A 26,156-nucleotide genomic window follows, 5' to 3' on the forward strand; every position below is an offset into this window, starting at 1 on the left:
TATATGAACACCATGGTTCGATTACCAACATCGCTACGGCTTGACTTGTTTCCTTTTTCTTTTTGGTCAGCTAAAGTGCTGTTGACACTGACAAATAAAAAGCAGAAGCAGAAGCAAAAGCGAAAGCAAAAGCAAAAGCAAAAGCAAAAGCAAAAGCAAAAGCTTTTAGGAGCAGCTCTTAAGACAGGCGATGTCCATTAAGATTACAATACTGCGAGAGCTTCAAACTTGATTTTCATGTTTAGTTTAGGCACCCCTTTCTGGGAAAAGTTCATACCGACTTATGAAGGTTGACGATGAATGCCGTTGCTCATTGCCCTAAGCTGCAAAAGCCAAGCTGCTGCATGGGATTTCAAGACGCATCTCAAAATTCTTTCCCATCTCACACAATGTTTGGAGTTGAAGCCCCAAAATGATGCTACCCTGGCTATACTTTATGTATGAGAGAGCGCCTTTTCGACACCCATGATAGCTTCATGCGAGAGTTTCTCGTCAAATGTGGCGCAGTCGGTACTTGCGCCACTTGACATCATGTCCGCCAAATGCTGCGCCACGTCTCCAAGCTCCGCGCACGGAGCACCAATTTAACGATCTGCGAAAGTCAGGTCGCGTCAAGCAGCCACGCGCTGGTAGGGATTCCACCAGCGACATGCACCGCGGCACACTTCCATCATCAGCATTGTTTCCCGCCGAGATACCCCTTAATGGCAGTCGCCAGTCCTGATACCGAAAGGGAAGAAGAATATCAGTTTCGGTAATCCAGCTGCTCCCTGGAGCAAATCGTCAAAATGGTTCGTCCATAGGCTATGCGACCGATCGCGACCAGCCAAAGCTAACCAACATGCAGCCGGCTTTTCAGGCAATCAACGTCGAGCCCGAGGAGAACATTGATGATGAAATCGACACTACCCGCGAGCTTCATGTACGTGATGGATGTTCTACAGAGCCACTTGTGCCTTTCTGACTGGGATGCAGGTCGATGAAGCTTTGAAGCGCTTCCAAACAGCTCTCAAGCTCCATGCTCAAGGCCCCCGATTCTTTGACGAAGCCGCCGATGCCTACGATGACCTGTTCAAATCCGAAATATTCAAGTACCCCGAGGCTGCCACCGAATACGACAGAGCAGAGCGACACCCTGACCAGCTCATTACCGATGCCGCCCTTGTTGGCAACTTGGAACTACAGGTTGCCGATGTTGATACAGCCACTAGCAGTCTACCCCAGGCATTTTTCCTCGCACACAAGAACCGCGGCCAGTTTCTTCTCGACAAGACCCGCCATGCAGCCCGCGTCGACGGCGCCACCTGTTTCGAGAAGGATGAGGCCCTCCAGAACATGCGCAGCGCCCTGGCCGATTTCAATGCCGCACTTGATCGCGATCCCTCTGACGCCGAGCTTTGGAGACGCACTGCCCGTGTCGCCGCATCTCTCAAGAGTTCAAGAATAAGCAGGTACTGCCTGGAAGCTGCCATCGAACTCGACGATGATCCGGCCGTTTTGGAGGTCGAGCCGCCATCCCTTGCCGAAGGTTTCGCAGGACAGCAGTTGAAAGACCAGCTGCAAGTCCTGGGCGACGAAATTGCCTTGTCTCATCCGATCATGGGTCCTTGGGTGAAAAGAGAGATGCCCGATTTCATCAAACGTCATCTCGATCCGATCCCCTTTCTGCCGAATCCAATCAAGGACCTCGAGTCTGCGCGCACCACAATCGAGGAAACCGGCAAAACCCGTTTAACAATTACCCTCCCGAATGCATCATGGGTCGACCTCGGAATGGCGCTCATCCACTTCGTCCTGGAGCGAGGACAGACGAGCCGAGCGGTAGTAATTGAACTCCCCGAGATGGAAGTTGACGAGGATGTAGTCATGGAGAGTCAGCCAGAGCAGGAAAGTCAAGTAAACGGTTCCGAGGCCAAGGAGGGATCTGTCGACAACGAGAAGAAGCCAGAAGCCAATGGAGAGAAGAAGTCCGTCGAAAATGACAAGACTGGAGATGAAAAGGAGGCCACCCCTGAGGAGGCTCCGAAGGTCCCCGAGACCACCCGCGAAACGCGTAAGGGAAGAAGCACCTCTCAGCCGAATAGAAAGCGGTCGCAGTCAGCCGCTGGGCTCCCGGAGAACCAAGACGACGAAAGTCTTGTTGAGAAGAGGAGTAAGCGCATCCGACGGAGGGAAACAGCACAAGCGGAGGAGGTCATAGACCCTAGCGCTGTGCTTGCAACTCAACTGGCACCCTACCAAGCAGCCGACCAGAACCTATTCCAGGCCACCAAGAATATGCTGGAAAATATCGGTGTCACGAACCAGGCCGTTTTGGATCGGATCAGCGAAGTATTGGATTCATTAGCATCCGAGGATCGCGCAGCATCCATCAAGAACCAAGCTACCATGGATCTTCGAAATGCGATCGTTTCCTTCAGCGAGGAAAACGCGAAGATTCTACTCAACAAGCAGGCTCCAGCATCTCTGAGTCTGTCGTCGTTCCTGGAGCACGCTAAAGGTGGTTCTCAGAAGACGTCCGTCATCCCTCCGTTCAAAGAGACCCAAGGCATTGCCGCCTTCGCCAAGCGAGTCAATGCATCCTGGATGACCGCTCAAGAGGTCGCCTATGAATGGATTAAGACAATCTGCCCTAGCTATCTGCAAACGAAATGGTCAGATGCAATGAAGACAGCCGTTGTTCAGGTTATTAGCCGATTTGACCAAGACATTCTTCAGGCTATCAACTATGACCTGGAATGCGCGCATCGCTCAGTGGGCAGCGAAGACGCCTATGCCTTCATCAAGGATATTGTTGAGATGTTGTTCGAGATCCATCTCGACGTATACGAGAGGATTACGAACCCTAACAGTGTCGTGGACTACAGTATTCGTGTCGAGGCCAAAGGTCGCTTGGGTCGTTGGCTGGATATTGCCTCGGGTTTGCTTCGAGGAAGTCCTCAGGAGGGCAACGAGAAGCTGACAGCCCGGTTCCTTTGGGCTGCGATCTTTTCCACGACTCTGACGGAGAATGCTTCCAGAGAATACATCCTGCAGTGCTGGACAAGTTTACGGGATTTTCTCGCAGATGGCCAGGTTGACCAGCTCTATCTCCCCAACAACCCGGTCATCCCGGAGATTTCCGAGGCTGCGGCCGACAGGGAGATCTCAAAGTTGACAACCATGGACTTCTTCCTCGGCCTCTTCCAGGATAACGTCAGTGATCCTGTCGCTGTTATCGAGAACCTTGAGCCTGTTCTCAACCCCAGCTCCGTCTACGTGTCTATTCCACCCGAGGAATCCGCAAAGATCGGCGAGGGATCTGGCCGCTCCAAACCTAAGAAGGTTCCCATCAAGGAATACGCGACGCAGAGCTTGCAAGACCTATGGAGGTTCCTTCTAGGCACCAGCACAGAGCTACGATTGTTCCTTTGGTCACGCCTCAGTGATGCATACGGCACGATCAAGTATTCCACGAAGCAATTCTCATGCCAACTAAAGGCAATCGAGATGCTCACAGCGGATCTTGAGAGCGACAGCTACCTGAAGAATGCACCGGAAACCAGGCCGCCGCTTTTGCTTAAGATGCTCAAATCTCTCGATGACCTCTTGATCACGGCTCTTTCGCTAGCGCTGAACGACACTTCTGCCTATGACATTGTTGACGAAGAGCACTTGCGGACGACATCTGCAGCTCTGGCAAAGCTGAGCTCCATGCTTCATGCTTCGGCGATGCACGAGGATGAAATTCGCATCGGCATGACGCGCATACCACCAAACAGCCCCTCGTTCCAGGCATTCCTCAACAAATTGCGTGAGATTCAAGTGCGCGTGTGGTGCCTCCAATACACGGTGATCAAGGTCGGTGTCAACCAGAACCGGACAATGTTTCCTCAGCCTGAGATGGAGCTCGCAGACTACCTGTCAGCTATACATCAAGTTTTGGGTTTGAGAAAGTGTTGCAAGGCATCCAACAAGATTTTCCTCAAGATGATGCGCGTTGAGCTCCTCAAGTTCAAGAATATCGAAAACTGGGAGGACTACCTAGGTCAAGTCCTGTACGACCTTCACGGATTGAAGCTCGGCGTGGGGGTTGGGGAGGTCCAAGACCATGGATGCCCGCCAGAGAAGCTCGAGAAGCGCAACGCGATGCAACTTGTCGACAAAATCACGGTTTTGGCAAGAAGGATGCCCAGGAAGGACCTGCTCAAGTCGGACCTCAAAACAACGATCGAGCACATGCAGGGAGCAATTGGCCAGACCAAGTCTACTCCTCAGATGATTCACAACCTCAGGAATTTCACTGAATATTTGAAGCGACCTATTCATCCTTTGCGGTTGTATCAAGCCTTGACTGGCGGCGTCCAGCTCGACGTTGTTGCCGTCAATACGCCGGAGAGCGCCCTCGCCAAACACGGCTGGTTCTTCCTGCTAGGCATGATTGCGCTCACCAGGTTCAAGCAAGTCGATTTGAGCAAGAGACAGACACCCGGCGCTACTGACGACTTGCGACTTGCTGCGACCTTTTTGCGACTCCAACTCCAGTTCACTCCGGATAAGTGGGATGCATGGTTCCGTCTTGCTGAATGCTTTGACTACGAGCTTGACGAAGCCGTTTTGTGGTCGGCTGACAAGATGAACAAGGAGCGCGGTGAACTGCTCAAGTTCCAGCGCAACTCAATCCACTGCTATACGCTCGCGCTCTCCAACTCCTGGGAGATTGACATCGACGACGAAGACGAGGACCCCTTGCACGAACTCTATCACAACTTCGCCATGCGGTTGTACGCATCCAGCCGTGAGCCCCTTGCAATGGAGCCCTTCCAACATGCAGACCATGAACGGTTTTTCATTGAGAATATGGGTAATGGGACATTCAAGAGGGCCGTTCACGAAGAAATGCAGGACTACAAAGTGTGGAAATACGCCGCGGGCTTGTTCAAACGGGCTATGCGACGCAAGCCACAGGACTGGAGGTGAGTCGTGTCGAGCAACGCACCAATCTGATACTAATATCTAATAGGAACCCATTCATGCTTACGAAGTGTCTTTGGAAGATGTACCAGAAGCCTGTTGATCAGTTGTCGGAGAAGAATCGCCAGACTCGTCCATCAGTTGACTACTTGATCTCAGCTCTAGAGCATGCTGTCGAGGTGGTTGCCGCTGTGCCCAAATCAAGGCATAGCGACCCCATCTTGGAGCCTCACTACAAGATTGTGTCCATCGTGCACAAACTCGTCATCCGAAATGATCTCACGTGGCAGGAGGGTGCTGATATTTTGTCACGACAGCCATTCGGTATGGAGCTTGGCGACGATATTACAATGAATGATGTCGAAGATTGGGAGGAATACGTCATCAGGAATCTGCACCACCTCCGAGACAAAGACAAGTCAAACTGGCAACATCGCATTATCATGCGCCATGCACGTCTCCTGTTTGACGAAGATGGCGAGTCTCCCGAGCTTGTCCAAGCCAAGGCGGCATTCAACGTGTTGAGAGAATCCATGTTCACGAAGACGATGGTCATGAATGTCTGGAAGTGCGATGCCGAACGTCCCGGGCGACATCACGTTTACACTACTCAGTACATTCGATTCATGGTCAGACTTTTGGTGATTATGAACGACAGAGTCAACTTAGAGATGGTTCTCAGACGCCTACGAAAGAAAGGCGCCGACTTTTACCATTTCAGCGATTTGTGGCAACACTGTTGCATGGCCTATGTCAGGCTATTGCGGCAAGGCTTCCAGATTTCTCAAACTCTGGAGGACTCGTTTAAGTCAACGTCGATGGAGGAGCTAGAAATCATGGCAGATCGCATCACCGAATGGGCAGGAGGTCCGGCAACCGACATCCCCGCTTTCAACTGTCTGAAGGAGACAATAGAGTTGAAAAAGCTCAATGGTGGACTTATGAAGGCGGGTGCGCTGGACGACCTTATCAATGACTGCTACGCAATCATTTACCAAGAGATTGGCCCTACCCTGCCAGGCCCCGAGCCTCACGAAGTTCTCGAAGCGCGCGCAAGAGCCCGCGCTCGGGAGGAGGCCGACGGCGGCGGCGAGCTGAAGCCACAAAACTCGCTCGGAAACCTCTTGAACCCTCAGGGCTCCCAAGACTCAGTCGCAATGGAAGAATCCGGCGATAAGACTGCCGCTGCCCCTGAAGCAGCCCCGAGACGCCGTGTTGGTGTGCGAAGGCCTGACATAATTCGCAAGGCCGAGCAGGCCTTTGCCCGGTTCGGTGAGACCCCCAAGGCTGCTGTCGCGCCGTCCAAGTCCCGTGTTGGTTCGGTCTCGAGCGGTAGGATGGGGCATACACCTACGGGAGACGTCGACGAGGGCAGCGACGCCGAAGAGCATGTCGAGGGTGCAGAGGGCCGCGAGGATGGCGAAGACGTGGAGATGAAGGATGACACGGCGGTTGAAGCCGAAGAGGGCGAAGAAATGGATGAAGGCGAAGAGGGCGAAGAAGCCGAAGACGGTGAAGAAGAGGCACCTGCACAAGCCACGGCAGCATCCAGCCCTCGGGGTAGTATCCACGACTCGGCCGATGACGAAAGTGAACTTAGCGATGTTCCTGATGACTGGGACGAGGAGCCTCCGCCATCGATGCTCTTCCCCAACCTGAGGAAGAGTGTGGACACAGCAAGGGAAGCTAGCGGCAATTCCACGGAAGAGGAAGAAGAAGAGGATGAAGGGGAAGAGGGAGAGGATGAGGAAGAGGCAGAGGACGAAGAAGGCGAAGAGGAAGAAGAAGAAGGAGAAGATGGTGAAGAAGCAGAAGAAGGCGAAGAAGGCGAGGAGGCAGAAGAAGGTGAGGAAGGCGAGGAAGAAGAGGGCGAGGAGGATGATGGTGAGGAAGAAGAGGAAGAGGAAGAGGATGGGGAAGAGCAAGCTGAGGAAACTGTTGAAGAGTAGAAATCGACACAGCGATATTGGACGTGGCCATCAGTTGACCGGTGCCGTCAACAGACAGCAGCAGGGGTTATGGATGAAGAAGCACTGAGAGACACTGGCGTCTTTGAGTATTGTGTGAGATATTATTAGAGTACCAGTCAAGGGACAAGGCAAATAGCATGATTTCCATCCCAAGGCCAGCAACACCTCTTTGACTGTCCAGCCTGGTGAACAACAAACAATCTGCTGTTCAGTGAGTCTTGAACTAAGTGGCGAGTTCCTTGAGCTCATGTCTCTTTGCAGGCAGTCCAGTCAAGCCGCAGCCTGCGTGAGAGGCATGCCACTTCACGATGTCTCATGACCCCGACAAGCCGCAACGACCTCATCAAGCCGCGACAACCTCGTGAAGGACTGTCGATGACCTCAGCGAGGCAGGTTATAAAAGGACGCCTCTCTTTTCAGAAACGTTGCCGTCTACAAACCTCTTCAAACCATCACCACCTTCTACTTCATTACTTCTACCACTACTTCATACCAAATACTACCGTCACATCCTCAAGATCGTACAAGCATACAAACAAATCATCAAGTTCGACCCGAACCAATTCCAAACGACTTCACCAACCATCAGTTGCCAAGATGTGCACTTACTGGAAGGCCAAGCGCGAGGACTGCGGCCACACCGTCTACCGATGGGAAGTCCGTTGCCAGGAGGCACGCATCAAAAAGAAGGCGTGCAAGGCCTGGACCTATCGGACCGAGTGGGAGATGGGCCTCTGCAACGAGTGCCTCACTGAGAACCGCTACGTCTGGAAGTCGTCTTACGCTTAAAGCTGTGTTTCGCATACGTTCATCGTTCTTGCTTCATCGAAGCGACGGAAAGTCGCGGGGTTCAGTCAGAGATATGGGCAGATCGTGGTGACTGACAGACGTTTGTGTGGGTGTGTGTTTGAGGGGGGAGGAGGGCGAAGGCCGGGATAAGATTGGCGGATCGTTAGGGACAGAAACGTATCAGACTTGTCTCGGTTTTCTTCTGAGGAAACCCCCTATCGGCTCAAATTGAACGCCTTAACGGCCTATTATTTATTCATGCTGTGATTTTTAGTTTATCGTGAATGATGCCAGCGCAAGGTGGTGGTTGTTGAAGCTGTGCAGATGCAGCTACCTCAGCTGAGGTACTGGGGTGAGGTAAGGTAGGAGCTACCCCACCCTGCCCCTGCCCGCCCGCCAACCATGTTCCCGTCCAGCTCCAGGTCCCAGCACGCTTGCGCCTTCCAGTGGCCGCCTGGGAAGGGGACCTGCCGCACCCAGCAGCGCAGGCGGCAATTTCCGTCGACGACCTTCCACCGCGGCCGGCCTTGCCAACCAACCTTCAACCAAGCTTGCTTCCATCATCATCAGAACCCACCCCCTCCACGAGACCCAACGAGACATCGAAACCCGCGACCGACGAAGCTTCTTCCAAACGCACCTTTTCGCTCCCGGGTTGTTTCCATTTCGACAAAGGAGAACCAGCCAGCGACTCCAGAGGGGTTCTGACCAACGCATCACGTCACAAACACACACACAAACAATGGCTTCCTCAGACGCAAAGCCCGCGCAGGACAAGGCTGCGGCCGACGCCAAGGCCGAGGAGACGACGCAGCAGCAGGCGGCGGCTAAGAAGCCCGCGCTGGGCGAGGATGACGAGTTTGAGGACTTCCCCGTCGATGGTAGGTCTTCTCCATCCCCCGTCTTCTGTTGCAGCTAGCGAGCATCTTTCCTCGATTGAGCGGTGGGACAGTCAACTGTTCTTCATAGTGCTTGAGGATCAATGGTTCTGGACCTGGGATGCGCCGTATGGCACTATTGAAATGCCAAGGCGCTCATTGAAGGCAAAGGGACTGGCGACTAACGTGCTACACAGACTGGGCCCAGGAGGACACCGAGGCGGCTGCTGGCGGCAGCGGCACAACGCAGCACCTTTGGGAGGAGAGCTGGGACGACGATGACACGAGCGACGACTTTTCCGCACAGTTGAAGTATGGGACCTACCCACCAAGGCATACGGCGCGATACTAATTACCTTCCAGGGAGGAGCTGAAGAAGGTCGAGGCCAACAAGCGACGCTGATCTAGTCCACGCGATGGGGACTGTTGTGAGGAAGAGGGGAATGCCGATATGACGTTTGGACCAGACTGGCTGGGGTGAAACTACGGACATAGACTACGTACAAGCTCTAGACGACTGGCGGCACACCAGTAATGAAATTCAAAACAAGAGCACAGGTTTTTCTTTTGGCACCAGACGTGGTTGTATGTTTTTACTTTTTTATTGGTATTCGTGACGGTTTCTAGGACATGACACGGGGCATTACGTTCATCATCACCGCCCTCTTATTTTGCGGGCGTACCTCTCTTTCATATCCATGCATGATCACCCGGGCCTAGAGACTGGGCTTGCCAGCTCGACCTTTTAATCCCATCTATCAGACCGATCAAGTCCCATAGAGCGGGGCCACATCTTCTACGCTGGCGAGGAGTTGTTTACTTACTCGACAGAGCAACGACACCAGGGAGGGCCTTGCCCTCGAGGAGCTCCAAGCTGGCACCACCGCCGGTGGAGACGTGGCTGAGCTTGCTCTCAACGCCGTACTTGGCGGCAACGGTGGCCGTGTCACCACCGCCGATGATGACGATCTTGCCGCCCTCGGCGGCAGCGACGGCGGCGTCGAGGGTAGCCTTGGTGCCGTTGGCGAACTTCTCCATCTCGAAGACACCAGGGGGGCCGTTCCAGAGGATGGTCTTGGCCTCGTCGATGGCCTGCTTGTACAGCTCAATGGACTTGGGACCGCAGTCGAGACCCATCCAGCCGTCAGGGATTCCAGACTCGTCGGTGGCAGAGTCGGTGTTGGCGTCCTTGTCGAACTTGTCGGCGGTGACGTAGTCGACGGGGAGGACAAGCTTGACGTTGTTGGCCTTGGCCTTCTCGACGAGCTTGCCGACGGTCTGGGCACCGGACTCGTCGAAGAGGGAGTTGCCGATGCTGACGTTCTCAAGGGTCTTCTTGAAGGTGAAGGCCATGCCACCGCAGACAATGAGGGTGTTGACCTTGTCGAGGAGGTTGTCGATGAGCTGGATCTTGTCGGAAACCTTGGCACCGCCGAGGATGGCAAGGAAGGGGCGCTGAGGGTTCTCGAGGGCCTTGGCGAAGTACTCGAGCTCCTTCTTCATGAGGAAACCAGAGGCCTTCTGGGGGAGGTCGACACCGACCATGGAGGAGTGGGCACGGTGAGCAGTGCCAAAGGCGTCGTCTGGCACAAGTCAGTATGGATTCAGAAGGTGTGGCGTGATGCTGTGTCGAGGAACGACGTACTGATGAAGACATCACCGAGAGCAGTGAGGCCCTTGCGGAACTCCTCGACCTTGGCCTTGTCAGCCTTGGTCTTGTTGCCGTCCTTGTCCTTGGCGGAACCCTCCTCCTCAATGTGGAAGCGCAGGTTCTCGAGCAGGACGACCTGGCCGTTCTCGGCCTTGTTGACGAGGGCCTCGACGTCGGGGCCGACGCAGTTCTTGGCGAACTGGACAGACTTGCCGAGCAGCTTCTCGAGCTCGGGAACGACCGGCTCGAGGCTGTACTTGGGGTTCTCCTGGCCGTTGGGGCGGCCCAGGTGGGACATCAGGACGACGGCCTTGGCGCCATTGTCGACCGCGTACTTGATGGTGGGGACGGCACCGGCAATACGCTGGGTGTTGGTGACCTTCTTGTCGGCGTCGAGAGGGACGTTGAAGTCAACCTGTGGAAGGGGTCTGTCAGTTACTGGGGTCACAGCAGGCTTCTGATTGAACGGATTCAATGTGGAATTGCAATGCTTCCGCGGTTAAAGACTGCTCCGGGTGCAATAACCGCGGACCGTCCCGTACTCATCGCCAGAATACGGAACCGGGTCTGAGGTCATACCCGGGATCAAGCGTAGTGAGGGCGGCATGGTGGGGTAACGGCCACCACTGGTGCTGCAGAGCACGCAGGAGATACGCGGGGCAGAGCAGTGTCAGGGTGATGGCAGGCTGGTATCGTTGACTTACGCGAATCAGGACGCGCTTGCCCTTGAGGTCGACGTCGGTGATGGCGAGCTTGTTGGAGAGAGACATGGTTGCAATTGGGTATATTGGTGATGTAGGAGAGTTGAAGGAAAAGAAGAAGAGAAGAAGTGGAAGAGGTTGTGAGGTATATTTAGGAAATGGGATGGGATGGGATGGCGTGGATGGATGGACTGGACAACCGGCGCAGGAAAAACACGCAGGACCTGGACCTGGACCTGGACCTGCTACCTTCAGAAAGTGTCAGGTCACCGTCCAGTCAATCCAGTCACCTTCAGTGGTTCAACAACGTTGAGAGGGACCTTCGAATGGTGGGGTGCCTTGCTGCTCTGTGCTGGCGGGGTGTTTTGCATGACTTTTTTTTTTTTTTTTTTTGGCTTGTTGGCGGGGTTGATTTGTCTTAGTGGGGAGCTCCTGCTCTACCTTAGGTAGCCTCTGGCTGTACGGCCCAGGCGGTGCTTCCATTCACAGCTTGCAGCAGCAGCTTTCCACTGAGGTGCAGGCCCGGGGACATTGGCGGCAGCAGGGTGGGAGCTGCCCCGCCCCTGTTTGTGACGTGATGGTTGTCTGATAAGCTGCCTCAGCTCACATTCTTAGCACCTGCAACCCCCCGGCTCTGTCTTCCAAGACCTCCCTTGCCGGGATAGCCACCATCGCGAGACGAGCATGCAGCGTTTTGAACCGCTCGTTTCCTGTTTCGCCGCTGCAATTGGACAACCAGATCCTGTTCAACTGCTCTTTGGGATGTACAACTGAAGAACCTGCCGAAATTGGGGGCTATCCAGGTTGCCAAAGGGGTTGTCGCTGGCATTATCAGAGAGCCTCAATAAGACCGAGAGATACGCCGCCTCCTTCACGCATGGCAGGCTTACCACATTTCTCAGACCACGCTCTTACACAACCACGAGATATCAGCACCGCACCAAGTTCTTTTAGGGACTGCAATTTATTGCTGTTTTTTACAAAAGAAATTTGACATCAAACAAAGAGCAAGAACCCCCTCTTTTCCCGGTAGGTCCATGTCGTAACACCGAACGCCTGTAGCACTTTCGGAGCACCCGGTGCTTTTTTGTAACGATCGAACGAAGCGATTCAACCCTCCCAGGTCCTTAAACGCCAGATATGCCTGCAGCGGTGTGCGACCTGCGACCTGTCCCAGCCCGTGCCAACCGGCAGACGAAACCAATCATGGTATGTGCTTATATAAAGCCGTCTAGCTAAGACGGATGTGGTCGTCGTCGCGGGCCGCGGGTCGGTTGTCAACTTCAGAGGCAGAGTTGGAGAGGGACAGGTAGGCGGTCCATGCGATACCGATGGTGGAAACAAATGGCTGCAACGCGTGTAAGTACGAGGTAGGAACTCAAGGATGGTGGGACTGCCACTTACTAGCTGGAACTGCACCGGCATGAGGCGGAAGTTGATAATCTGGACGGCGGGCCACACGGCAAAGTTGGCCTTAAGCGTCGGGACGTACATGTCGCGCAGCTTCTGGAAGACGGCGCGGCGGCCACCGCCCTCGGCAACGGTCATGACGGTGAAGAAACAGGCGATACCGAAGGGTGCGAAGATGAACTGGTCAAAAGCGACACGCTTCATCGCGGGGACGAAGGCGCTGCTTTTGGTGATGGGGAACGCCGTGGAGAGGAACTTGAACCAGCGGAACTGCAGCGGGGCCATGGCGAAACCATAGGCCATGAAGCGAGTGAGGCGCTCAAAGTCGAAGGGGGGAGGCAGCAGGCCCGAGTTGGGAATCAGGTCCTTATCCGAGAAGGGGTTCTTTCGGTCGAGGTCGTGGATCTCGATGGCGACCCTATCGTCCTTGTCCACTCCTCCAGGCTTGCGGATGGCCTTTTGTCGCAGGGCAGTGATGGTCTGGGCGGTAGTGTCGGCGATGCCACCGAGGATGGCGTTGGTCACCATCATGGTCAGTACTGCGGCCAAAGTGTCAGTAAAGCTGCGTGAGTCGAGGATGGCGAAATGCCCGAGTGTGAGGGTTGTGAGACGTACGTGGACGTTCATCGTAGTATTGGTTGAAACGGGCAGTCAACCTGGCGACGAGCGCCATCTCGATAAAGAAGATGACTGCGTGAAGCAGTGGCTAAGTAGCAGCAATATCAAGTCAGTCGGAGAACGTTTGAGGATACGATTTCGTTCGCGGCTGGTTCAAGGTGGAAGGCAGCGCGAGTGCGGGACGGGATGGATGGACAAGACAGGCGATTCAGGCTCAGGAATGTCAAGGTATGGGGACGGGAACCGTATGAAACGGGCAATGTAGAGGTGCAGGTAATTGTTGTTACGGGATACTGGAACGGGGGATGGCATACGAGACGTCCGTAAAGGTATTTGCCGTTGACGGCTCGCACAATGCGACCGCGAGAGAGTTCCCACGACATGGCGATGGATCTTATGGAGGGCGGTGGACGGTTCGGGTTTCTTCTGTCTTAAGCTGGGCGCGGTTCGACAAGGTGCGCCCGGGGCAGCAGCTCCTAATTTCCTCAGAGTGAGGTAACAAATGGGCAAAGGGTGCAAATAATGAGCAGGCCGAAGGGTCTGGTTCCTCTGGGGCCGGTCTTGTCTATCGCTGTTGGCTTGATAAGGCAAGGAAGGAAATCTGCAGCGGCGTTTTGCTGATGCTTCTGGGGGCTTCGAAAAGGGCGATGACGACACAGTAGCCAAAGATTCGCTGGGTGGCGCTGGCGCTGGACGGGACGATGATGATTGGTCGATGTCGCTGGCTGTCTAAGGTAAGGTAGGTGGTGTCTGCAGGCGTCAGGCACCGGAGGTTTTGGTCCAGCGGGTGGCACCTCCTTTCGCGGGTATTACGAGAGGGCACGGTAACAAAAGGGAGATGTTGAGAGCAGAGTGAGGAAAGAAAAAGTAATCACCACTTGGCGAAAGGGATGTAGGAGCCGAGTGGTTTAAGATGGAGAATCGGCAAGGTGTGAAAGATGGAGCAGATAATGTGCCGCAGCAGCAGCAAGGCAAGGAAACCAAACAATCCTGGCCAGGCAAACACGCAAGGAATCAAAAACTCATGCCCTCCCTCTGGCTCTGCAAGGAAGGTGCCAACAGGTGCGCCTTAGCTGCAGGGTCTCCGAGAACGCAACCTAATTGACCGAAAGTGGTGGTAATGGTGGTGGTGTTGGTGCTGCTGCTTTGCGGCTTTGCGTGCTTCAAGAACGCCCAGCGCTTTCTGCTCTTGGGCATTGAATTTGGAAGGAAAAACACTGGGGCGAAAGTGAAATGCAGGGAAACAGCAAAATGTGCTGGATGCCGCTGATGGCACATCGAGGCGAGCGGAGTTTCGGACGGCGCGCCACAGCACTGGCACTGTGTCACTGTGTCACTGTGCGCCCGAGAGTGGACCCACCCTACGCCAGTCCAGCAGCCAGACGTTCGCAGGTGCAGGTGTTGCTATATTTGGTCAATCCGTTGGCTGTTGGCGGACTCCTCGGCGGCCCCGACCGTGCCGAAGCCGCTCAGCAGTGCGCCGCACAGTGCTGCCCCCCCCCTCCCCTCCATCTCGGCGTCGATCACCGAGTCCCTTCTTCGGCGCATGTTCCATTGTCTCTCTCAACGCCTACCTAGGGGAAGACCGGCACACAAACCTCGCTGAGGAAGACAGAGGACGGGAAACACCACCTACCTTACCTAGGTAGACTTGGGATTGCCTGGACCACCACACTCACAACGTTCCAGCAAACAGTCCGCATTGAACCCCAAACACAAGACCTCTTTCCCGATCAATGCTCCTGTTTCACACCCGGCCCCGATCGTGGGGTAACCGCTGTAGCTCTCCTTACTGAGCTTGCCAGGCGGCCACGAGAGCCGCTGACGTGCTGGGGACGCCGTCCTAACTGACTTCTGACAGCCTCTCGGAACGTCGTCCATTCTCCATGCCACCGAAACTCAGACATGCAACCACCCCGTCCAATCACTGAACCTCACTTGCTGTCCTCACACTACGCAGTACGTCGTCTACTGCGTACATGCGAAATTTGAGGCTTGAGCTTGTTTAAACATTAAGGGTCTCCAATGGCAGGATCCTCCTTGGTCGGTACACGTAATCGTCCTATTCCAATGTTTCTTCCCTCCCCCCTTTTGTTTCCTCTCGGCCCTTGGTTCAGACGAATCGTCACAAACAACAGATTACAATTACCAACACCCGATTCAGTTCCTCGCAACTCTGTTTCCTCAGAGGTAAACGTTGACCGACTCGCGAGAGTATCCGTATGTCGTCGGCCACTGACTGTAGTCCGGCTCGAAGAGGATGGCGTCATTGCAGTCGCTGCCCAACGAAGTGTTGTTGAGCCACGCCTGTTGATTATCATCAGTCAGCTATGCTACGCATGAAGATGAAGGTTCACATGGAACTAGTTTCACTCACCGGCTCCCAGTACCAGAGACCCTGTCCCATGCCGTTGGGCACGTCACGCACAATCTGGAGCGTCTTGTGCATCCACTCAACCTGGCCCTGAACGTTGTAGGGAATCGAGGGCTCCGAGCTCTCGGGGATGGGGTTCCATCTGCCGTCGCATAGGGCAGGATAGTCCGTCTCGACAATCTGGGCAGGCTTCTTGTACTTCTTCGTCATCGTGTGGAGCACATTCTTGATGTTCTCGAACGTCGCCGAGGTGCCGTAGAACGGGTAGAAGCTGAAGCCAAACGCATCCCACGCTGAGAGCGGCACGCCGTTCTCCACGAGCGCCCCGAACCATCTCTCCTGCAGAGTCAGGTTCCAGCCGTTGTCGATGTGGATCATGACCTCGGGCTTGGGCACGCCGGCGCACGTTGCGTCCTTGACACCAGCCCGCGCGGCCTTGAAGAGCGTCGCGAGGTTGGCGAAGCTCTTGACCAGCGCCGGCCAGGGCTGCACGTCGACGTCGACCTTGCCGACCGGCCAGAGGAAGCCGTGGCGGATCTCGTTGCCGAGGGAGACGAGGTCCAGCTTCACGCCGGCGTCGTGGAAGGCGACGAGCGTCTCGCGGACGTACTCGCGCAGCTTGCCGGCCAGGGGCTCCACCTCCGTCGGCCACGCCGCGGGGAGGGGCTGCTTCTGGGGGTCGGCCCAGCTGTCAGAGAAGTGGTAGTCGAGGAACAGGCGCTGGCCCTTGCTTTGGAAGCGCTTCGCGAGCTCGATCGTGTAGTTGAGGCCATAGGTCCCGTCGGGAGGGTTGACCCACAGGCGGAGACGGACGCCGTTCATGCCGCCGTCGGCGAGGATGTCGTCGGCGGGTCGCGAAACGTTGCCTCGTGCGGTGTCGATGAAGATGTTGTTGGACTCCTCCAGCATCTTGAGGGAGCTCAGATCGTGACCCTTGTAGAAGAAGGGCTTCTGGGGGCTGGCAATTGTCTCTTGTTAGACTCAATTGCTCAAGAGTGTGTCAGACGACTTACTTTCTGCCCTCCAGGGCGGGCGCCGCCGCCGCCAGAGCTGTGAGGCCGAGCAAGGAGAGAAGCTGCGATGCAATCATGGCGAAGCGGTACCACGTCTCTTGCGCGTCGTCCTCTGTTGCTTTGCGCCGAGGTCGCTCATTATATATGGCTCACAATAAACGGCTCATTGACCGCCTCACATGACGGCAATCATCGAGCCACCGGTCTGCTATGCCAAGAGCAGAATAGACGCGGTCCAGCTGTCACGGGGGCTCGGCGCTGTTTTTCTCAATTCAATGTGACGACTCGACGGAAGATCTCAAGGTAACCCAAATGAATGCGGGGATACATCGCGGGGTTGCCGGGAACCGACCCCATCGTCGGCCGGCCAGCCATTGGTGCGCCTGGGTCAGGCCCCTGGTCTCTCCCGCAATTTCGGTCAATGTGCCTCCAGCTTCAGCTCATGGTCCAGGGTGCCAAGTTCCAACTGCCCGGGTCATCACCACTAGTCACTGTTGGCAGGTGGGGATGGAGACTCTGAAATGAGGGCAAAGGCTGGGCCCAGACCGGAGTATCACGGTCTGCAGCCGAGGCATCTTATTCAGTGCCTAAAATTTTCTACCTGATCAAAACTGGTGGCTGGAAAACAAAACTTGATTCTCAAGCCTATCCGTCGGTCAGGACTCGAGTCCAGTCAAACTTCCTCCACTTCTTCTTAAACCCTTCAACCCTGCGATCGCCCTTGTTCCAGCGCCCCTGCTTCTTGATCACGTCCGGCGCTACGTCCAAGATACCTCCAATAATCTCTCTAGCAAACAAGTCGCCTCTGGGCCAGCGGTCAGAGTTTTCGACAACGTGACCGAGGCCGCCGTCGAGAGTGAACCAGGCGTGGAAGTACGGCATTTCTTTGGCGATGCTCCGGCGGAAGGCCATTCTGCCCATGCCGTCGCGTGCTCTAGCGCCGGTGTCAATGATCTTCTTGTGCTGCGACCACTCCTCGTCTGTCGTGAGGAAGGCCTCCTTGAAGTATGCTGGGGCTGTGGCACCCTCCTCGTAGGGAATGGGCACCGCCATCATCGCCGCGTGAAGGTGTCTTTGCGGTGCGGCGGCGTTCTCGTAGAATATGACCTCCTGGCCCTTTTCGTGGTACATTCTCGTGAGGGACTTCATGAAGTTGCGAATCTCCTCCCATTCGTCGTCGTCACACTCCAGCAAGTTCTTGCGGTGGGCAATGGGAGTAATTACCGCGCCGCCCTCGCAGATTTCGGGTTCCGTAGGCAGAGTCAGAAATACGCGCGTGCCGAGTGAGATGACTGGTGCCAGAGGCGGCTGTCCTTTGTCTTCGTGATGGCAGAGAGGGCAGTTGTCCAAAATTCGCGTCACCTTCTGATACTCATTGACAGCAACGTTCTTGAGGTTGATCTCTGACTTGTGTACCCTCTTCGCGAGCTTTTCGGCATTCTCGTCCATGTATTCGAGATCATCGTCGAACTTGCCATCTTTTGCAATGCGCTCCGCCAGACGCATGCCCTCGCCGCCCGCTTGGCCACGAGTTCTGCGTTCCTCGCGAACCATGTCCTCAATTGACATGTCCTCGTTTGCCTCCACATTGCCGCGCTCACGGCCTCGCTTCGTCTCGATAGACTTGACCTCGCCCCGCGTTCCTGCCAGCATTCGGTTGTCCATGACACCGAGAACAACAGACTGCGGCCCGTTGGTTGCGAAACTAGCAGCGGCCGCATTGTATTCAGCTTCCAGCTTGGCAGCATCAGGTGCTCGGCGAAGCTTAGCCTTCATCATCTGAGCCCGCATTCGGTTCAACGCAGTCTGGTCAATGGGAGTGTGCAGCATGGCCTGGTCGGGGATGACCGTGCCCTGCTGAATATCTTCCATGGGACTTGGTTCTTTCGGCTCCGGACGTTGCTTCTCCATGCGCTCCTGGTAGAGGTCACCGGTGGGCTTCTCTTTACCAACGTACCCGTCTCCGTAAACCTTGCGCCGATCCATCTCGATCTTTTCTTCTCGAGCATCGTCGAATTCCTGCAAGCTGCCGAATCTTTCCAGAGCAATTTCCTCAACAGGTCGCCCCGACTCTTCCGCCATGGAGTAAACGCCCTTGAGCTTGGTCATACGCCACTGAGAGCCGTTGTCCCCGAAAGTGTAGTTGATGTTTCTCTCCTTTGGCGTCTCGTCCGTGGACGCAGCGTTGACTTCGTCAAAGTCCTTGTTGATCTCCCTTTCGTGAACAACCCTTATGGGCTCCTCCTTTGGCGGTGGCGGTTTCTCCTTCTCCTTGCGTTGGACGTAATCGATATCGAGGGCTGACGGGGCAGTCATCCACGAGTCGCGCACCAATGGGGTGGATGTCTTGGTTTCTTCTGGGGTCGCCTCTTCGTCGGGAATAGGGAGATCCTCCTTTGGATCAGAGGTCTTTTCGTGTTTTTCGTCGCGCCTCCCATCATCTCTATCCCGGTGCCGTCTTGACCGCCGTTCCTCGTCGTCTCTGGAATGGCGTGACCTCTTGTGCCTGTGCCCATCCTCCTCGTCTTCATCATGGCGTCGCGACCTGTGATGCCGGTGGCGGTCATTATCGCGATCGCGATCACGTTCGCGGTCTCTTTCTCTGTCTCGGTCGCGTTCCCGGTGTCTGTCGAATGACCTGTCGCGCTCGCGATGGTGATGATGGTGGCTTCGCTGCTTCTTCCTCTCTCTGCGCTCTTCCTTTTCTCGTTCAATGCGCTCTCGTTCGCCCTTTTCGGCTGCGAGAGCCTTTTCAAAGTCGTCGAGGCCGTCCATATTTGATCGATTAGACGACAGAATGAGTGACTGCTTGGTGTTGACGTGACGACTTCGGACCAGCTACCTGAGGCAGCTTGGATCGAAGGACGACAATTGGCAACCTCAATGCAGGTTGGACGTCACTGGGCACGGACCACATAAATTTTGGAACGGCCCAGGGGTCTTGTTAGCGCGTTCTTCACAGGGGGTATCGTCCACTCTAGCGCCCCGCGCGGGGCATCCAGCTCTTCCAACTCTTCCAGAACTTTTTTCCTGCGACTGAAATCAACACCACCAGTTGGAGTCGACGACATAAACTGCACCAAGATGGCTGAAGCTTCCTCGACCGCGCCCGCCCCAGCCTCGGCCTCAGCCCCGGCTCCGGCCCCGGGCTCCGACTCCCCAGTCTCTATTGTAGTTGTCGGCATGGCCGGTAAGCAGTTCTCGCCGGTGCACACTCGACGACTTGCGCTGACCAATACCGCCTCCAGGCTCCGGCAAAACGACGTTCATGCGACGTATCAACTCATACCTCCACGGCAAGAAGGAACCCCCTTATGTTATCAACCTAGACCCTGCAGTTCTCAACGTGCCCTTTGAGAGCAACATCGACATTCGCGACTCAGTCAACTATGAGGAGGTCATGAAGCAGTACAACCTGGGGCCGAACGGTGGAATCTTGACATCTCTTAACCTCTTCGCCACGAAGGTCGACCAGATTGTCAACCTTCTCGACAAGCGCGCGGCACCAGACCCGGCAAACCCCGACAAAAAGCCCATCAAGAACATTCTTGTCGATACCCGTGAGTCTTCCGGATGTGTGTGCCATCGGGGCCTCAAACTAACAAATCTCCAGCCGGTCAGATTGAGGTATTCGTGTGGTCAGCCAGCGGTACCATTCTCCTCGAGTCACTCGCTTCCTCCTTCCCGACGGTCATCGCCTACGTTATCGACACCCCGAGAACCACATCCACAAGCACGTTCATGAGCAACATGCTGTACGCCTGCAGTATCCTGTACAAGACTAAGCTGCCCATGATTCTGGTATTCAACAAAACCGATGTGCAAGACGCCACCTTTGCGAAGGAATGGATGACGGACTTTGAAGCTTTCCAGGAAGCGCTGCAGAGGGACGAAATGAGCGACACGATCGGCGGATATGAGACGGCAGAGGGCGGCAGCGGCGGAACGGGGTACATGGGCAGCTTGCTAAACTCCATGAGCTTGATGCTCGAGGAGTTCTATTCCCACTTGAGCTTCGTGCCCGTCAGCTCCCGGCTGGGAACGGGCATGGACGAATTCTTCCAGGCTGTGCAGGAAAAGGCAGAGGAGTTCAAGCAAGACTACCTGCCTGAGCTGCAGCGCCGGAGAGAGGAGCGCGAGGAGCAGAAGCGCAAGACCCGTGAGCAAGAGCTGGACAAGATGATGAAGGGCATGTCAGTAGATGCCGGCAAGAAGCCGCGGGTTGTCAAGCCGGATGACGACGATGATGGTATCGAAGTCGCCAGCGACGTGGACGACGACGACATGCCGGACGACGAGGATGACAGAGAGGGTCTCCAGGCTCGGTACGAAGCTGCGATGGAGGCTGAGGGCGATTCCATCATGGCGGACGGCAGTTTCGCCAAGTACTTGCATACCCGCCAGGCATGAGAAAAGGGTTGAGAATAAGCATGCACATAGAATGAATCATGGGGCGGGATGGCGTTTTAGAAGGTTGCTGCATTATCATGAGATACCTCGAAAAAAAAAAAGGAAGAAAGGGTGCAGACTGCCTTTCTCTATGAATTGATTTTTAACCCCCAAGCCCAAACTCCAGGAATTTCTGCGCATTGTGATACTGTCTTCAGCCTCTCTCTCTCTCTCTCTCTCTCTCTCTCTCTCTCTCTCTCTCTCTCTGTGTGTCTCTCTCCCCATCTCATCATGTCTCATTCTCCCCAACCCACGTCGCAACCACTACCTCGCCTCGAACTGGACCATTCTGCGCGCGAGTGAGTCAGTATTTGCGCGTCTCGTCCGAGTCCCAGACCAGATAAACTCACCTCTTGGTGCGCTCCTTGTACAGGATACGGCAACCGCATTCCTTGCAACGGATGGGGTCGGCGCGACGGAGCTGGAACTTGAGGCCGCAGTCACCGCAGAGGTACTGCATCTGAGGGCCCTCGTTGCCGTAGGAAGAGTAGTTGGCGGCGCTGGGGGCTGAGGAGGCGCCGGCAGTCGGGACTTGGTAGGCTTCGCGAGACATTTTCGATGTTTGGTAGAACAAAACTTCGGATGGTTGTAGTCGGGGGGGAGTTGCGACGGTCGAGAGTGGTGAACGCGACGGGGGTAGGTGACTGCGATTTTCTTTCTTGCGACGGCGGCTTGGAAATGCAGGAGGGCTGCTGCTAGGCTGGATGACAATTTGTTAGGCGGTGAAGGCGGGATGGCGGCAGAAAAAAAGGTCGGTCCCGGGCGGTGTGCACTGTGCAGGCGGCCGGTGGAGCTTGGGGGAAAACAACGCTGAACTCGTGGAAACCTGCTGGAAGTGAACAGTGAACACTGAGAAGCTCCGGCCTGGCCCACTTCCCGAGGTTAATCGTGATGTTAGTGGTACGGATATCGGATATCGCTGCGGCAGAAACCTAGGGAACATCTCGTCGACGCGCAGGCCAATCTTCGCGTCATCTCTCCGACTCAGGCAGCTTGTTGACTTTCTGTTCTTCTGTTTTCTTCGGTTTTTTGCAAGCTTGCAGCAACCGACAGTATCATCCAGCAGCCAAGCAATGCCTCGGTAGCACAAAGGCTCTTCCACTCAACGTTGCATCTCCTCCAAAACACCATCGCATCCCTCAAACCATGACGCCCGCCGCCTTCGACTCGGGCGTAGAGCCCCCTGAATCGAGCTGTCCATTCTGTATAATTGCCGACGAATACCCTCCCTACGACCCAGCCTATCCCCCGCAAGACGAGACCACGCTGGACCCGAACCGGATCCCCACGCCCGCCTTCATCGTGCTCTCAACCGAGACGCTCATCGCGTTCCTCGACATCCTCCCCCTTTCGCGCGGCCACCTGCTGCTCTGCCCGCGCACGCACCGCCCGAAGCTGACGGACGCTTCGCCGGAGGAGTCGGCTGAGATGGGGAGGTATCTGCGGGTGCTGTCGAATGCCCTGGCGCGCACGACGGGCGTCGAGGATTGGAACGTCGTGCAGAACAACGGTGCCGCCGCCGCGCAGGTCGTCATGCACATGCACTTTCACCTCATCCCGCGGCCTGAGATTCGTGCGAGTGGCAGGTACAGCGAAAGTTTCACCATGTTTGGACGGGGGCGCAGGGAGGAGCTGGATGAAGAAGACGCCGAGCATTTTGCCAAGGATTTGCGGGAGAACGTGGCCGACATCTTGAGGGAGGAGGCACACAAGGCGAAGCTATGAACATTGGGATGCTTATTTTTTCTGGTTTTTATTACTTTTTTATTCATGTATGGATTTAAAGGCCCTGCAGCACTGTGGCAGCGGGATATGGATTATAGCGTTGGCTTTTTTTCATCTGCTCATTATGTGAGTCTACCCAGCTCACCCACCCCATCATATACCCAATTACCATTTACTCATCATCGCCGAAGAAGACCTTGACACCGTCCGGCAGGAAGGTGCCGTCGCAGACCTTGAAGCGATCGGGGATGGCAGAGATCTTCTTGATCTCCTCCTCGGTCAGGGACCAGTCGTCAAGGTCGAAGTTGGCCTTGATGCGGCCCTCGGAGACGGACTTGGGGATGACGCTGGTGTCGCGGGCAAGACCCCACTGGAGCAGAACCTGCTGGGGAGTGCGGCCCTTGGCCTTGGCGATCTCGAGGAGAGTCGCGTTAGTGTAGAGAGGAGAGTCGGTGCTTCCGAGGCAGGAGTAGGCAGTGGCGTGGATGCCCTTGGACTTGCAGTAGTCGAGGAGCTTGGGAGAGGGGTTGCAGGGGTGGAGCTCGATTTGGTTGACGGCGGGGACGATCTAGATTACTGGTCAGTCATGGTCGAAGTGGGAAGGCGAAGCCGGAAGCGCATCTGTAGGACTTACAGTGGTGGCAGGGTCACTCAGGAGGCGCTCGAGGTGGGTGAGGCCAAAGTTGGAGACACCAATGTTGCGGACCTTGCCGGTGCCGACGAGCTTCTGCAGTTCGTGCCAGGTCTTGACGTAGTCCCAGTCGGGGTAGTGCTTCTTCAGGTCATCGGGGTCGGTGGACGAAGGCCAGTGCATAAGGTAGAGGTCGACGTAGTCGGTCTGAAGGTTCTCGAGGGACTTGGTGATGGCCTCGGGGACGCGCTTGTGCCAGGGGTTGTCGAGCTTGGTGGTCAACCAGATCTGGTCGCGGGGGACGCCCGAAGCAATGATGCCATCACCGACCTCCTTCTCGTTCTGGTAGGCGAAGGCGGTATCGACGTGGCGGTAGCCGTTCTTGAGAGCGGCCTCGACGGCGAGCTTGACCTCGTTAGGCTTGGATTGCCAGGTACCCAGGCCAATGGCGGGGATCTTGGCTCCCGTGTTGAGGGTGAAGGTGCGGCTGTACATGGGTTAGCTGGTAGATCATAGACGACTGTGGCCGTGTAATTGTGTTTAGAAGGAGGCAGTCTGTGTGACTTACGCGGTCTGCTTGGTGGCGGCCATGATTCTTTGCATACGGAGCAACCGGGAATAGAGACGGGTATCTTGGAAGAAGAAGAGGAGGAAGAAATCAAGTGGTCTCAAAAGTGAAGAACGTGAGATGAAGAACAAGAGTGAGGGCTATCACAGACTAGAAACGACAACATGGTGGGACGTGGGAGCTCTTATGTACCTCCTCGCTGAAGACAAGAACAGATGATTAACGTAAGCAGCAAGCTGTCCCGGTCATGGGTAGGTAGGTCAGTAGCGACAGGCGAACAGCTCGGCATTCTTTCCATTGCGGTTCCTGTTCGCCCGTTCTAAAGTTATGCGACATACGCGACAGGACGGGAAGCACACTGGGCTCGGGTCAAAAAAGAAGGCAAGGCAAGGTAGGTACATGCGGCGCGGGTGCGGGAGTCGCAAAGGACGGGGAAGGTCCAGTCCACTCACTTTGGAGTGAGGTAAGGTAGCCATCACCCCTGGTCCCAATCCTTCGCGAAGCATTGCCCCTCCCCCCACCTCTTGTGCGCCCAGCAATGACGCAGTACTACGCTACCTACCTACCTTACCTGCTGCCCTATCGGCGTCCAGCCTCTTGTCTTTTCTGTGCTGACAGCTGTGGGCTTGCTCGATAATGTCAAGAGCGGGAATCTGGCATCTGCTTCTACCTAAGGTAAGGTTGGCAAGGTACTTGGGTAAGGTGCCTACTCTTCCCACAAGGGCAATTTCAACAGTTGGGAAACTGATCCCGAGCACACTGAGTTGATCAAAGCCCACTTTGCCTCCAGCAGAGCCCTATCCGTACCTATCTGCACCTATCTACATGTTCCTCAACGTCTTGCAGGGGCCTGATAACATGGAGGGGCAAAGCGGCGCAACGAGGGGCACCACGCAACAAGACACTAACACTTGTGGAGGGGATTGGGGGCCCCAGGGACTCGCAAATAAAATCCCATGTCAGGAGAGAGGTACGGATACAGAGGGGGAAAAAAAAAACTGAAGCCGGCCATGACCTAGTCAGCGAATTTCGGTGTGCTTGATTGGCAGCGCTTGTTAGCCGTTCCAATCCGCGTCGTTGGAACGGGCAAATGTGCCCCGACGTGCGGTTTTTCTCTCTCCTTGCCTCTCCTCTCTCCTTCACATCTACACGTTATGCCACTCTTCGCCGAGACCATGCAACTTGGCCAGCCCTGGCGCGAATACCGGGCCAACTGGATGCCACCTTCTTCTCGCTTTAGGCATTTGCTGTTAAATCGGTCCCGGTTTGGCGGAACCGGGCGCATATGAACCTCTGCAGCCGCACGAATGTCTAGCCAGGAAATTCCCAACCCCACATCGCCATGACTCTTGGACTCATAGACTTGCTTCGCCGTTCATCGTATCCTGCCCATGACTGGCCCGCTACATAATTGCAATGATTTTTCATCAGAAGGATCTCGAAGATTCCTTGATCCAGTCCAGGTGCCACGTTCATCTCTAGCCTTCCGCTTGACACAGAATGTTGACGTGGCTGGGAGACCTTCTAAGGAGCATTGCGCGACGTTGTCATTGAGAGGTTGCATGGCTTAAATGCAGCGATCTCCCAACCTTCAGCCTTTGCTCTCTTGCCATCATTCTCCCTTTCTTCAGCGGATAAGAAAATCAAGCGGCAGAATGAGTCGAACTTGACTTGTCCAAGGGCAGGTTTATCTCCTAGGCTGTCTGTGAAGCTGTCAAGCATCGACTGGCCCTTGATGCCGCACTAATTATTCTCACCTTCACTATAGCAAAGATGAGGTTCTTTTACTGTTCATCTCATAGAAAGCAGCCTATACTTTCTCTAACCTAGGACAGTCCTGTCGTCGACAATTAGCCACATAACGTCACCATAGATCCCTGTCACTCGGCCCGGAGAACCATCGGCTGGCTCCTTCTTTCGGCTACGCTACGCAAATTGTCTGACTATGTACGTCTTTCTGGGTTGGCAAAGAGTGGCTTGATCGTCGGGGAGAAACCTCGCGGACAGTCCTTGCCTCACTTGTCTCGAAATCACAGGTCGACCTCTGTCCTGATTCATACTTACCCCGGTCAATGACGTTTTCGGGCGACTGAAGGCTTGTTCTCAACAAGCATACATACTATGTATTCTATGCTATGCTCAAGCCTTCTCACCTCGTGTGAGCAGCAACTTCTGAAGCTGGTTTGCGAGCGTTGGCATAAGTCGAGCCCATCTCCACAGGAATCACCACCTACCTACTAGGTATGCACAAGGCCAATTTAGGCTAGAACACAGTTGCAACTCCCGTGCCAGGGGACCAGCCCTGAGATCGTCTCACGGAACTCCTCCAGGGTGAACCCATGTGAATCGACAATCTTCGTCTTCCGGTATCATACCGAGGACATACGGCCAAGGTTGCTTCCTCCCACGAGGTGTAATCTATTAGC

General features: G+C 55.3%; 11 protein-coding genes across 11 annotated transcripts; 5 read left to right on the forward strand and 6 right to left on the reverse strand.

The window, feature by feature from the left end:
• Positions 1 to 788: 788 nt before the first annotated feature.
• On the forward strand, positions 789 to 6,902 carry CGCA056_v011500 (Histone transcription regulator 3-like protein; the record flags this gene model as incomplete). Its single annotated transcript, XM_037326746.1, has 4 exons — positions 789 to 791; positions 848 to 922; positions 976 to 4,955; positions 5,003 to 6,902. 4 exons carry the CDS (start codon positions 789 to 791, stop codon positions 6,900 to 6,902), a joined length of 5,958 nt encoding a protein of 1,985 aa, XP_037175749.1.
• A 1,552-nt stretch (positions 6,903 to 8,454) lies between these two features.
• Positions 8,455 to 8,993, forward strand: sem-1 (putative 26S proteasome complex subunit sem-1; the record flags this gene model as incomplete). Its single annotated transcript, XM_037326747.1, has 3 exons — positions 8,455 to 8,593; positions 8,788 to 8,902; positions 8,954 to 8,993. The coding sequence occupies 3 exons, from the start codon at positions 8,455 to 8,457 to the stop codon at positions 8,991 to 8,993; spliced, it is 294 nt and encodes a 97-aa protein (XP_037175582.1).
• Positions 8,994 to 9,406: 413 nt separating this feature from the next.
• pgk1 (Phosphoglycerate kinase) lies at positions 9,407 to 11,011 on the reverse strand (the record flags this gene model as incomplete). Its single annotated transcript, XM_037326748.1, has 3 exons — positions 9,407 to 10,173; positions 10,236 to 10,656; positions 10,946 to 11,011. 3 exons carry the CDS (start codon positions 11,009 to 11,011, stop codon positions 9,407 to 9,409), a joined length of 1,254 nt encoding a protein of 417 aa, XP_037175583.1.
• A 1,162-nt stretch (positions 11,012 to 12,173) lies between these two features.
• sym1 lies at positions 12,174 to 13,025 on the reverse strand (the record flags this gene model as incomplete). Its single annotated transcript, XM_037326749.1, has 3 exons — positions 12,174 to 12,290; positions 12,347 to 12,891; positions 12,968 to 13,025. The coding sequence occupies 3 exons, from the start codon at positions 13,023 to 13,025 to the stop codon at positions 12,174 to 12,176; spliced, it is 720 nt and encodes a 239-aa protein (XP_037175584.1).
• Positions 13,026 to 13,883: 858 nt separating this feature from the next.
• Positions 13,884 to 14,170, forward strand: CGCA056_v011504 (uncharacterized protein; the record flags this gene model as incomplete). The annotated part of the gene is made up of 2 exons (XM_037326750.1): positions 13,884 to 14,032; positions 14,083 to 14,170. 2 exons carry the CDS (start codon positions 13,884 to 13,886, stop codon positions 14,168 to 14,170), a joined length of 237 nt encoding a protein of 78 aa, XP_037175586.1.
• Positions 14,171 to 15,154: 984 nt separating this feature from the next.
• Positions 15,155 to 16,434, reverse strand: GANA-0 (Arabinogalactan endo-beta-1,4-galactanase; the record flags this gene model as incomplete). The annotated part of the gene is made up of 3 exons (XM_037326751.1): positions 15,155 to 15,277; positions 15,348 to 16,302; positions 16,358 to 16,434. 3 exons carry the CDS (start codon positions 16,432 to 16,434, stop codon positions 15,155 to 15,157), a joined length of 1,155 nt encoding a protein of 384 aa, XP_037175786.1.
• A 568-nt stretch (positions 16,435 to 17,002) lies between these two features.
• cwf19 (Pre-mRNA-splicing factor cwf19) lies at positions 17,003 to 19,132 on the reverse strand (the record flags this gene model as incomplete). Its single annotated transcript, XM_037326752.1, has 1 exon — positions 17,003 to 19,132. One exon carries the CDS (start codon positions 19,130 to 19,132, stop codon positions 17,003 to 17,005), a length of 2,130 nt encoding a protein of 709 aa, XP_037174980.1.
• A 309-nt stretch (positions 19,133 to 19,441) lies between these two features.
• CGCA056_v011507 (GPN-loop GTPase 1) lies at positions 19,442 to 20,767 on the forward strand (the record flags this gene model as incomplete). The annotated part of the gene is made up of 3 exons (XM_037326753.1): positions 19,442 to 19,547; positions 19,606 to 19,917; positions 19,971 to 20,767. 3 exons carry the CDS (start codon positions 19,442 to 19,444, stop codon positions 20,765 to 20,767), a joined length of 1,215 nt encoding a protein of 404 aa, XP_037175003.1.
• Positions 20,768 to 21,070: 303 nt separating this feature from the next.
• RPC10 (DNA-directed RNA polymerases I, II, and III subunit RPABC4) lies at positions 21,071 to 21,359 on the reverse strand (the record flags this gene model as incomplete). Its single annotated transcript, XM_037326754.1, has 2 exons — positions 21,071 to 21,074; positions 21,157 to 21,359. 2 exons carry the CDS (start codon positions 21,357 to 21,359, stop codon positions 21,071 to 21,073), a joined length of 207 nt encoding a protein of 68 aa, XP_037175815.1.
• A 593-nt stretch (positions 21,360 to 21,952) lies between these two features.
• HINT3 (Adenylylsulfatase HINT3) lies at positions 21,953 to 22,531 on the forward strand (the record flags this gene model as incomplete). The annotated part of the gene is made up of 1 exon (XM_037326755.1): positions 21,953 to 22,531. The coding sequence occupies one exon, from the start codon at positions 21,953 to 21,955 to the stop codon at positions 22,529 to 22,531; it is 579 nt and encodes a 192-aa protein (XP_037175591.1).
• A 172-nt stretch (positions 22,532 to 22,703) lies between these two features.
• On the reverse strand, positions 22,704 to 23,753 carry CGCA056_v011510 (Glycerol 2-dehydrogenase; the record flags this gene model as incomplete). The annotated part of the gene is made up of 3 exons (XM_037326756.1): positions 22,704 to 23,099; positions 23,166 to 23,649; positions 23,731 to 23,753. 3 exons carry the CDS (start codon positions 23,751 to 23,753, stop codon positions 22,704 to 22,706), a joined length of 903 nt encoding a protein of 300 aa, XP_037175497.1.
• Positions 23,754 to 26,156: the final 2,403 nt, after the last annotated feature.

Source organism: Colletotrichum aenigma, assembly GCF_013390185.1.
Source record: "Colletotrichum aenigma strain Cg56 chromosome Unknown KSG_Cg56_contig07, whole genome shotgun sequence".
Lineage (NCBI taxonomy): Eukaryota > Fungi > Ascomycota > Sordariomycetes > Glomerellales > Glomerellaceae > Colletotrichum > Colletotrichum aenigma.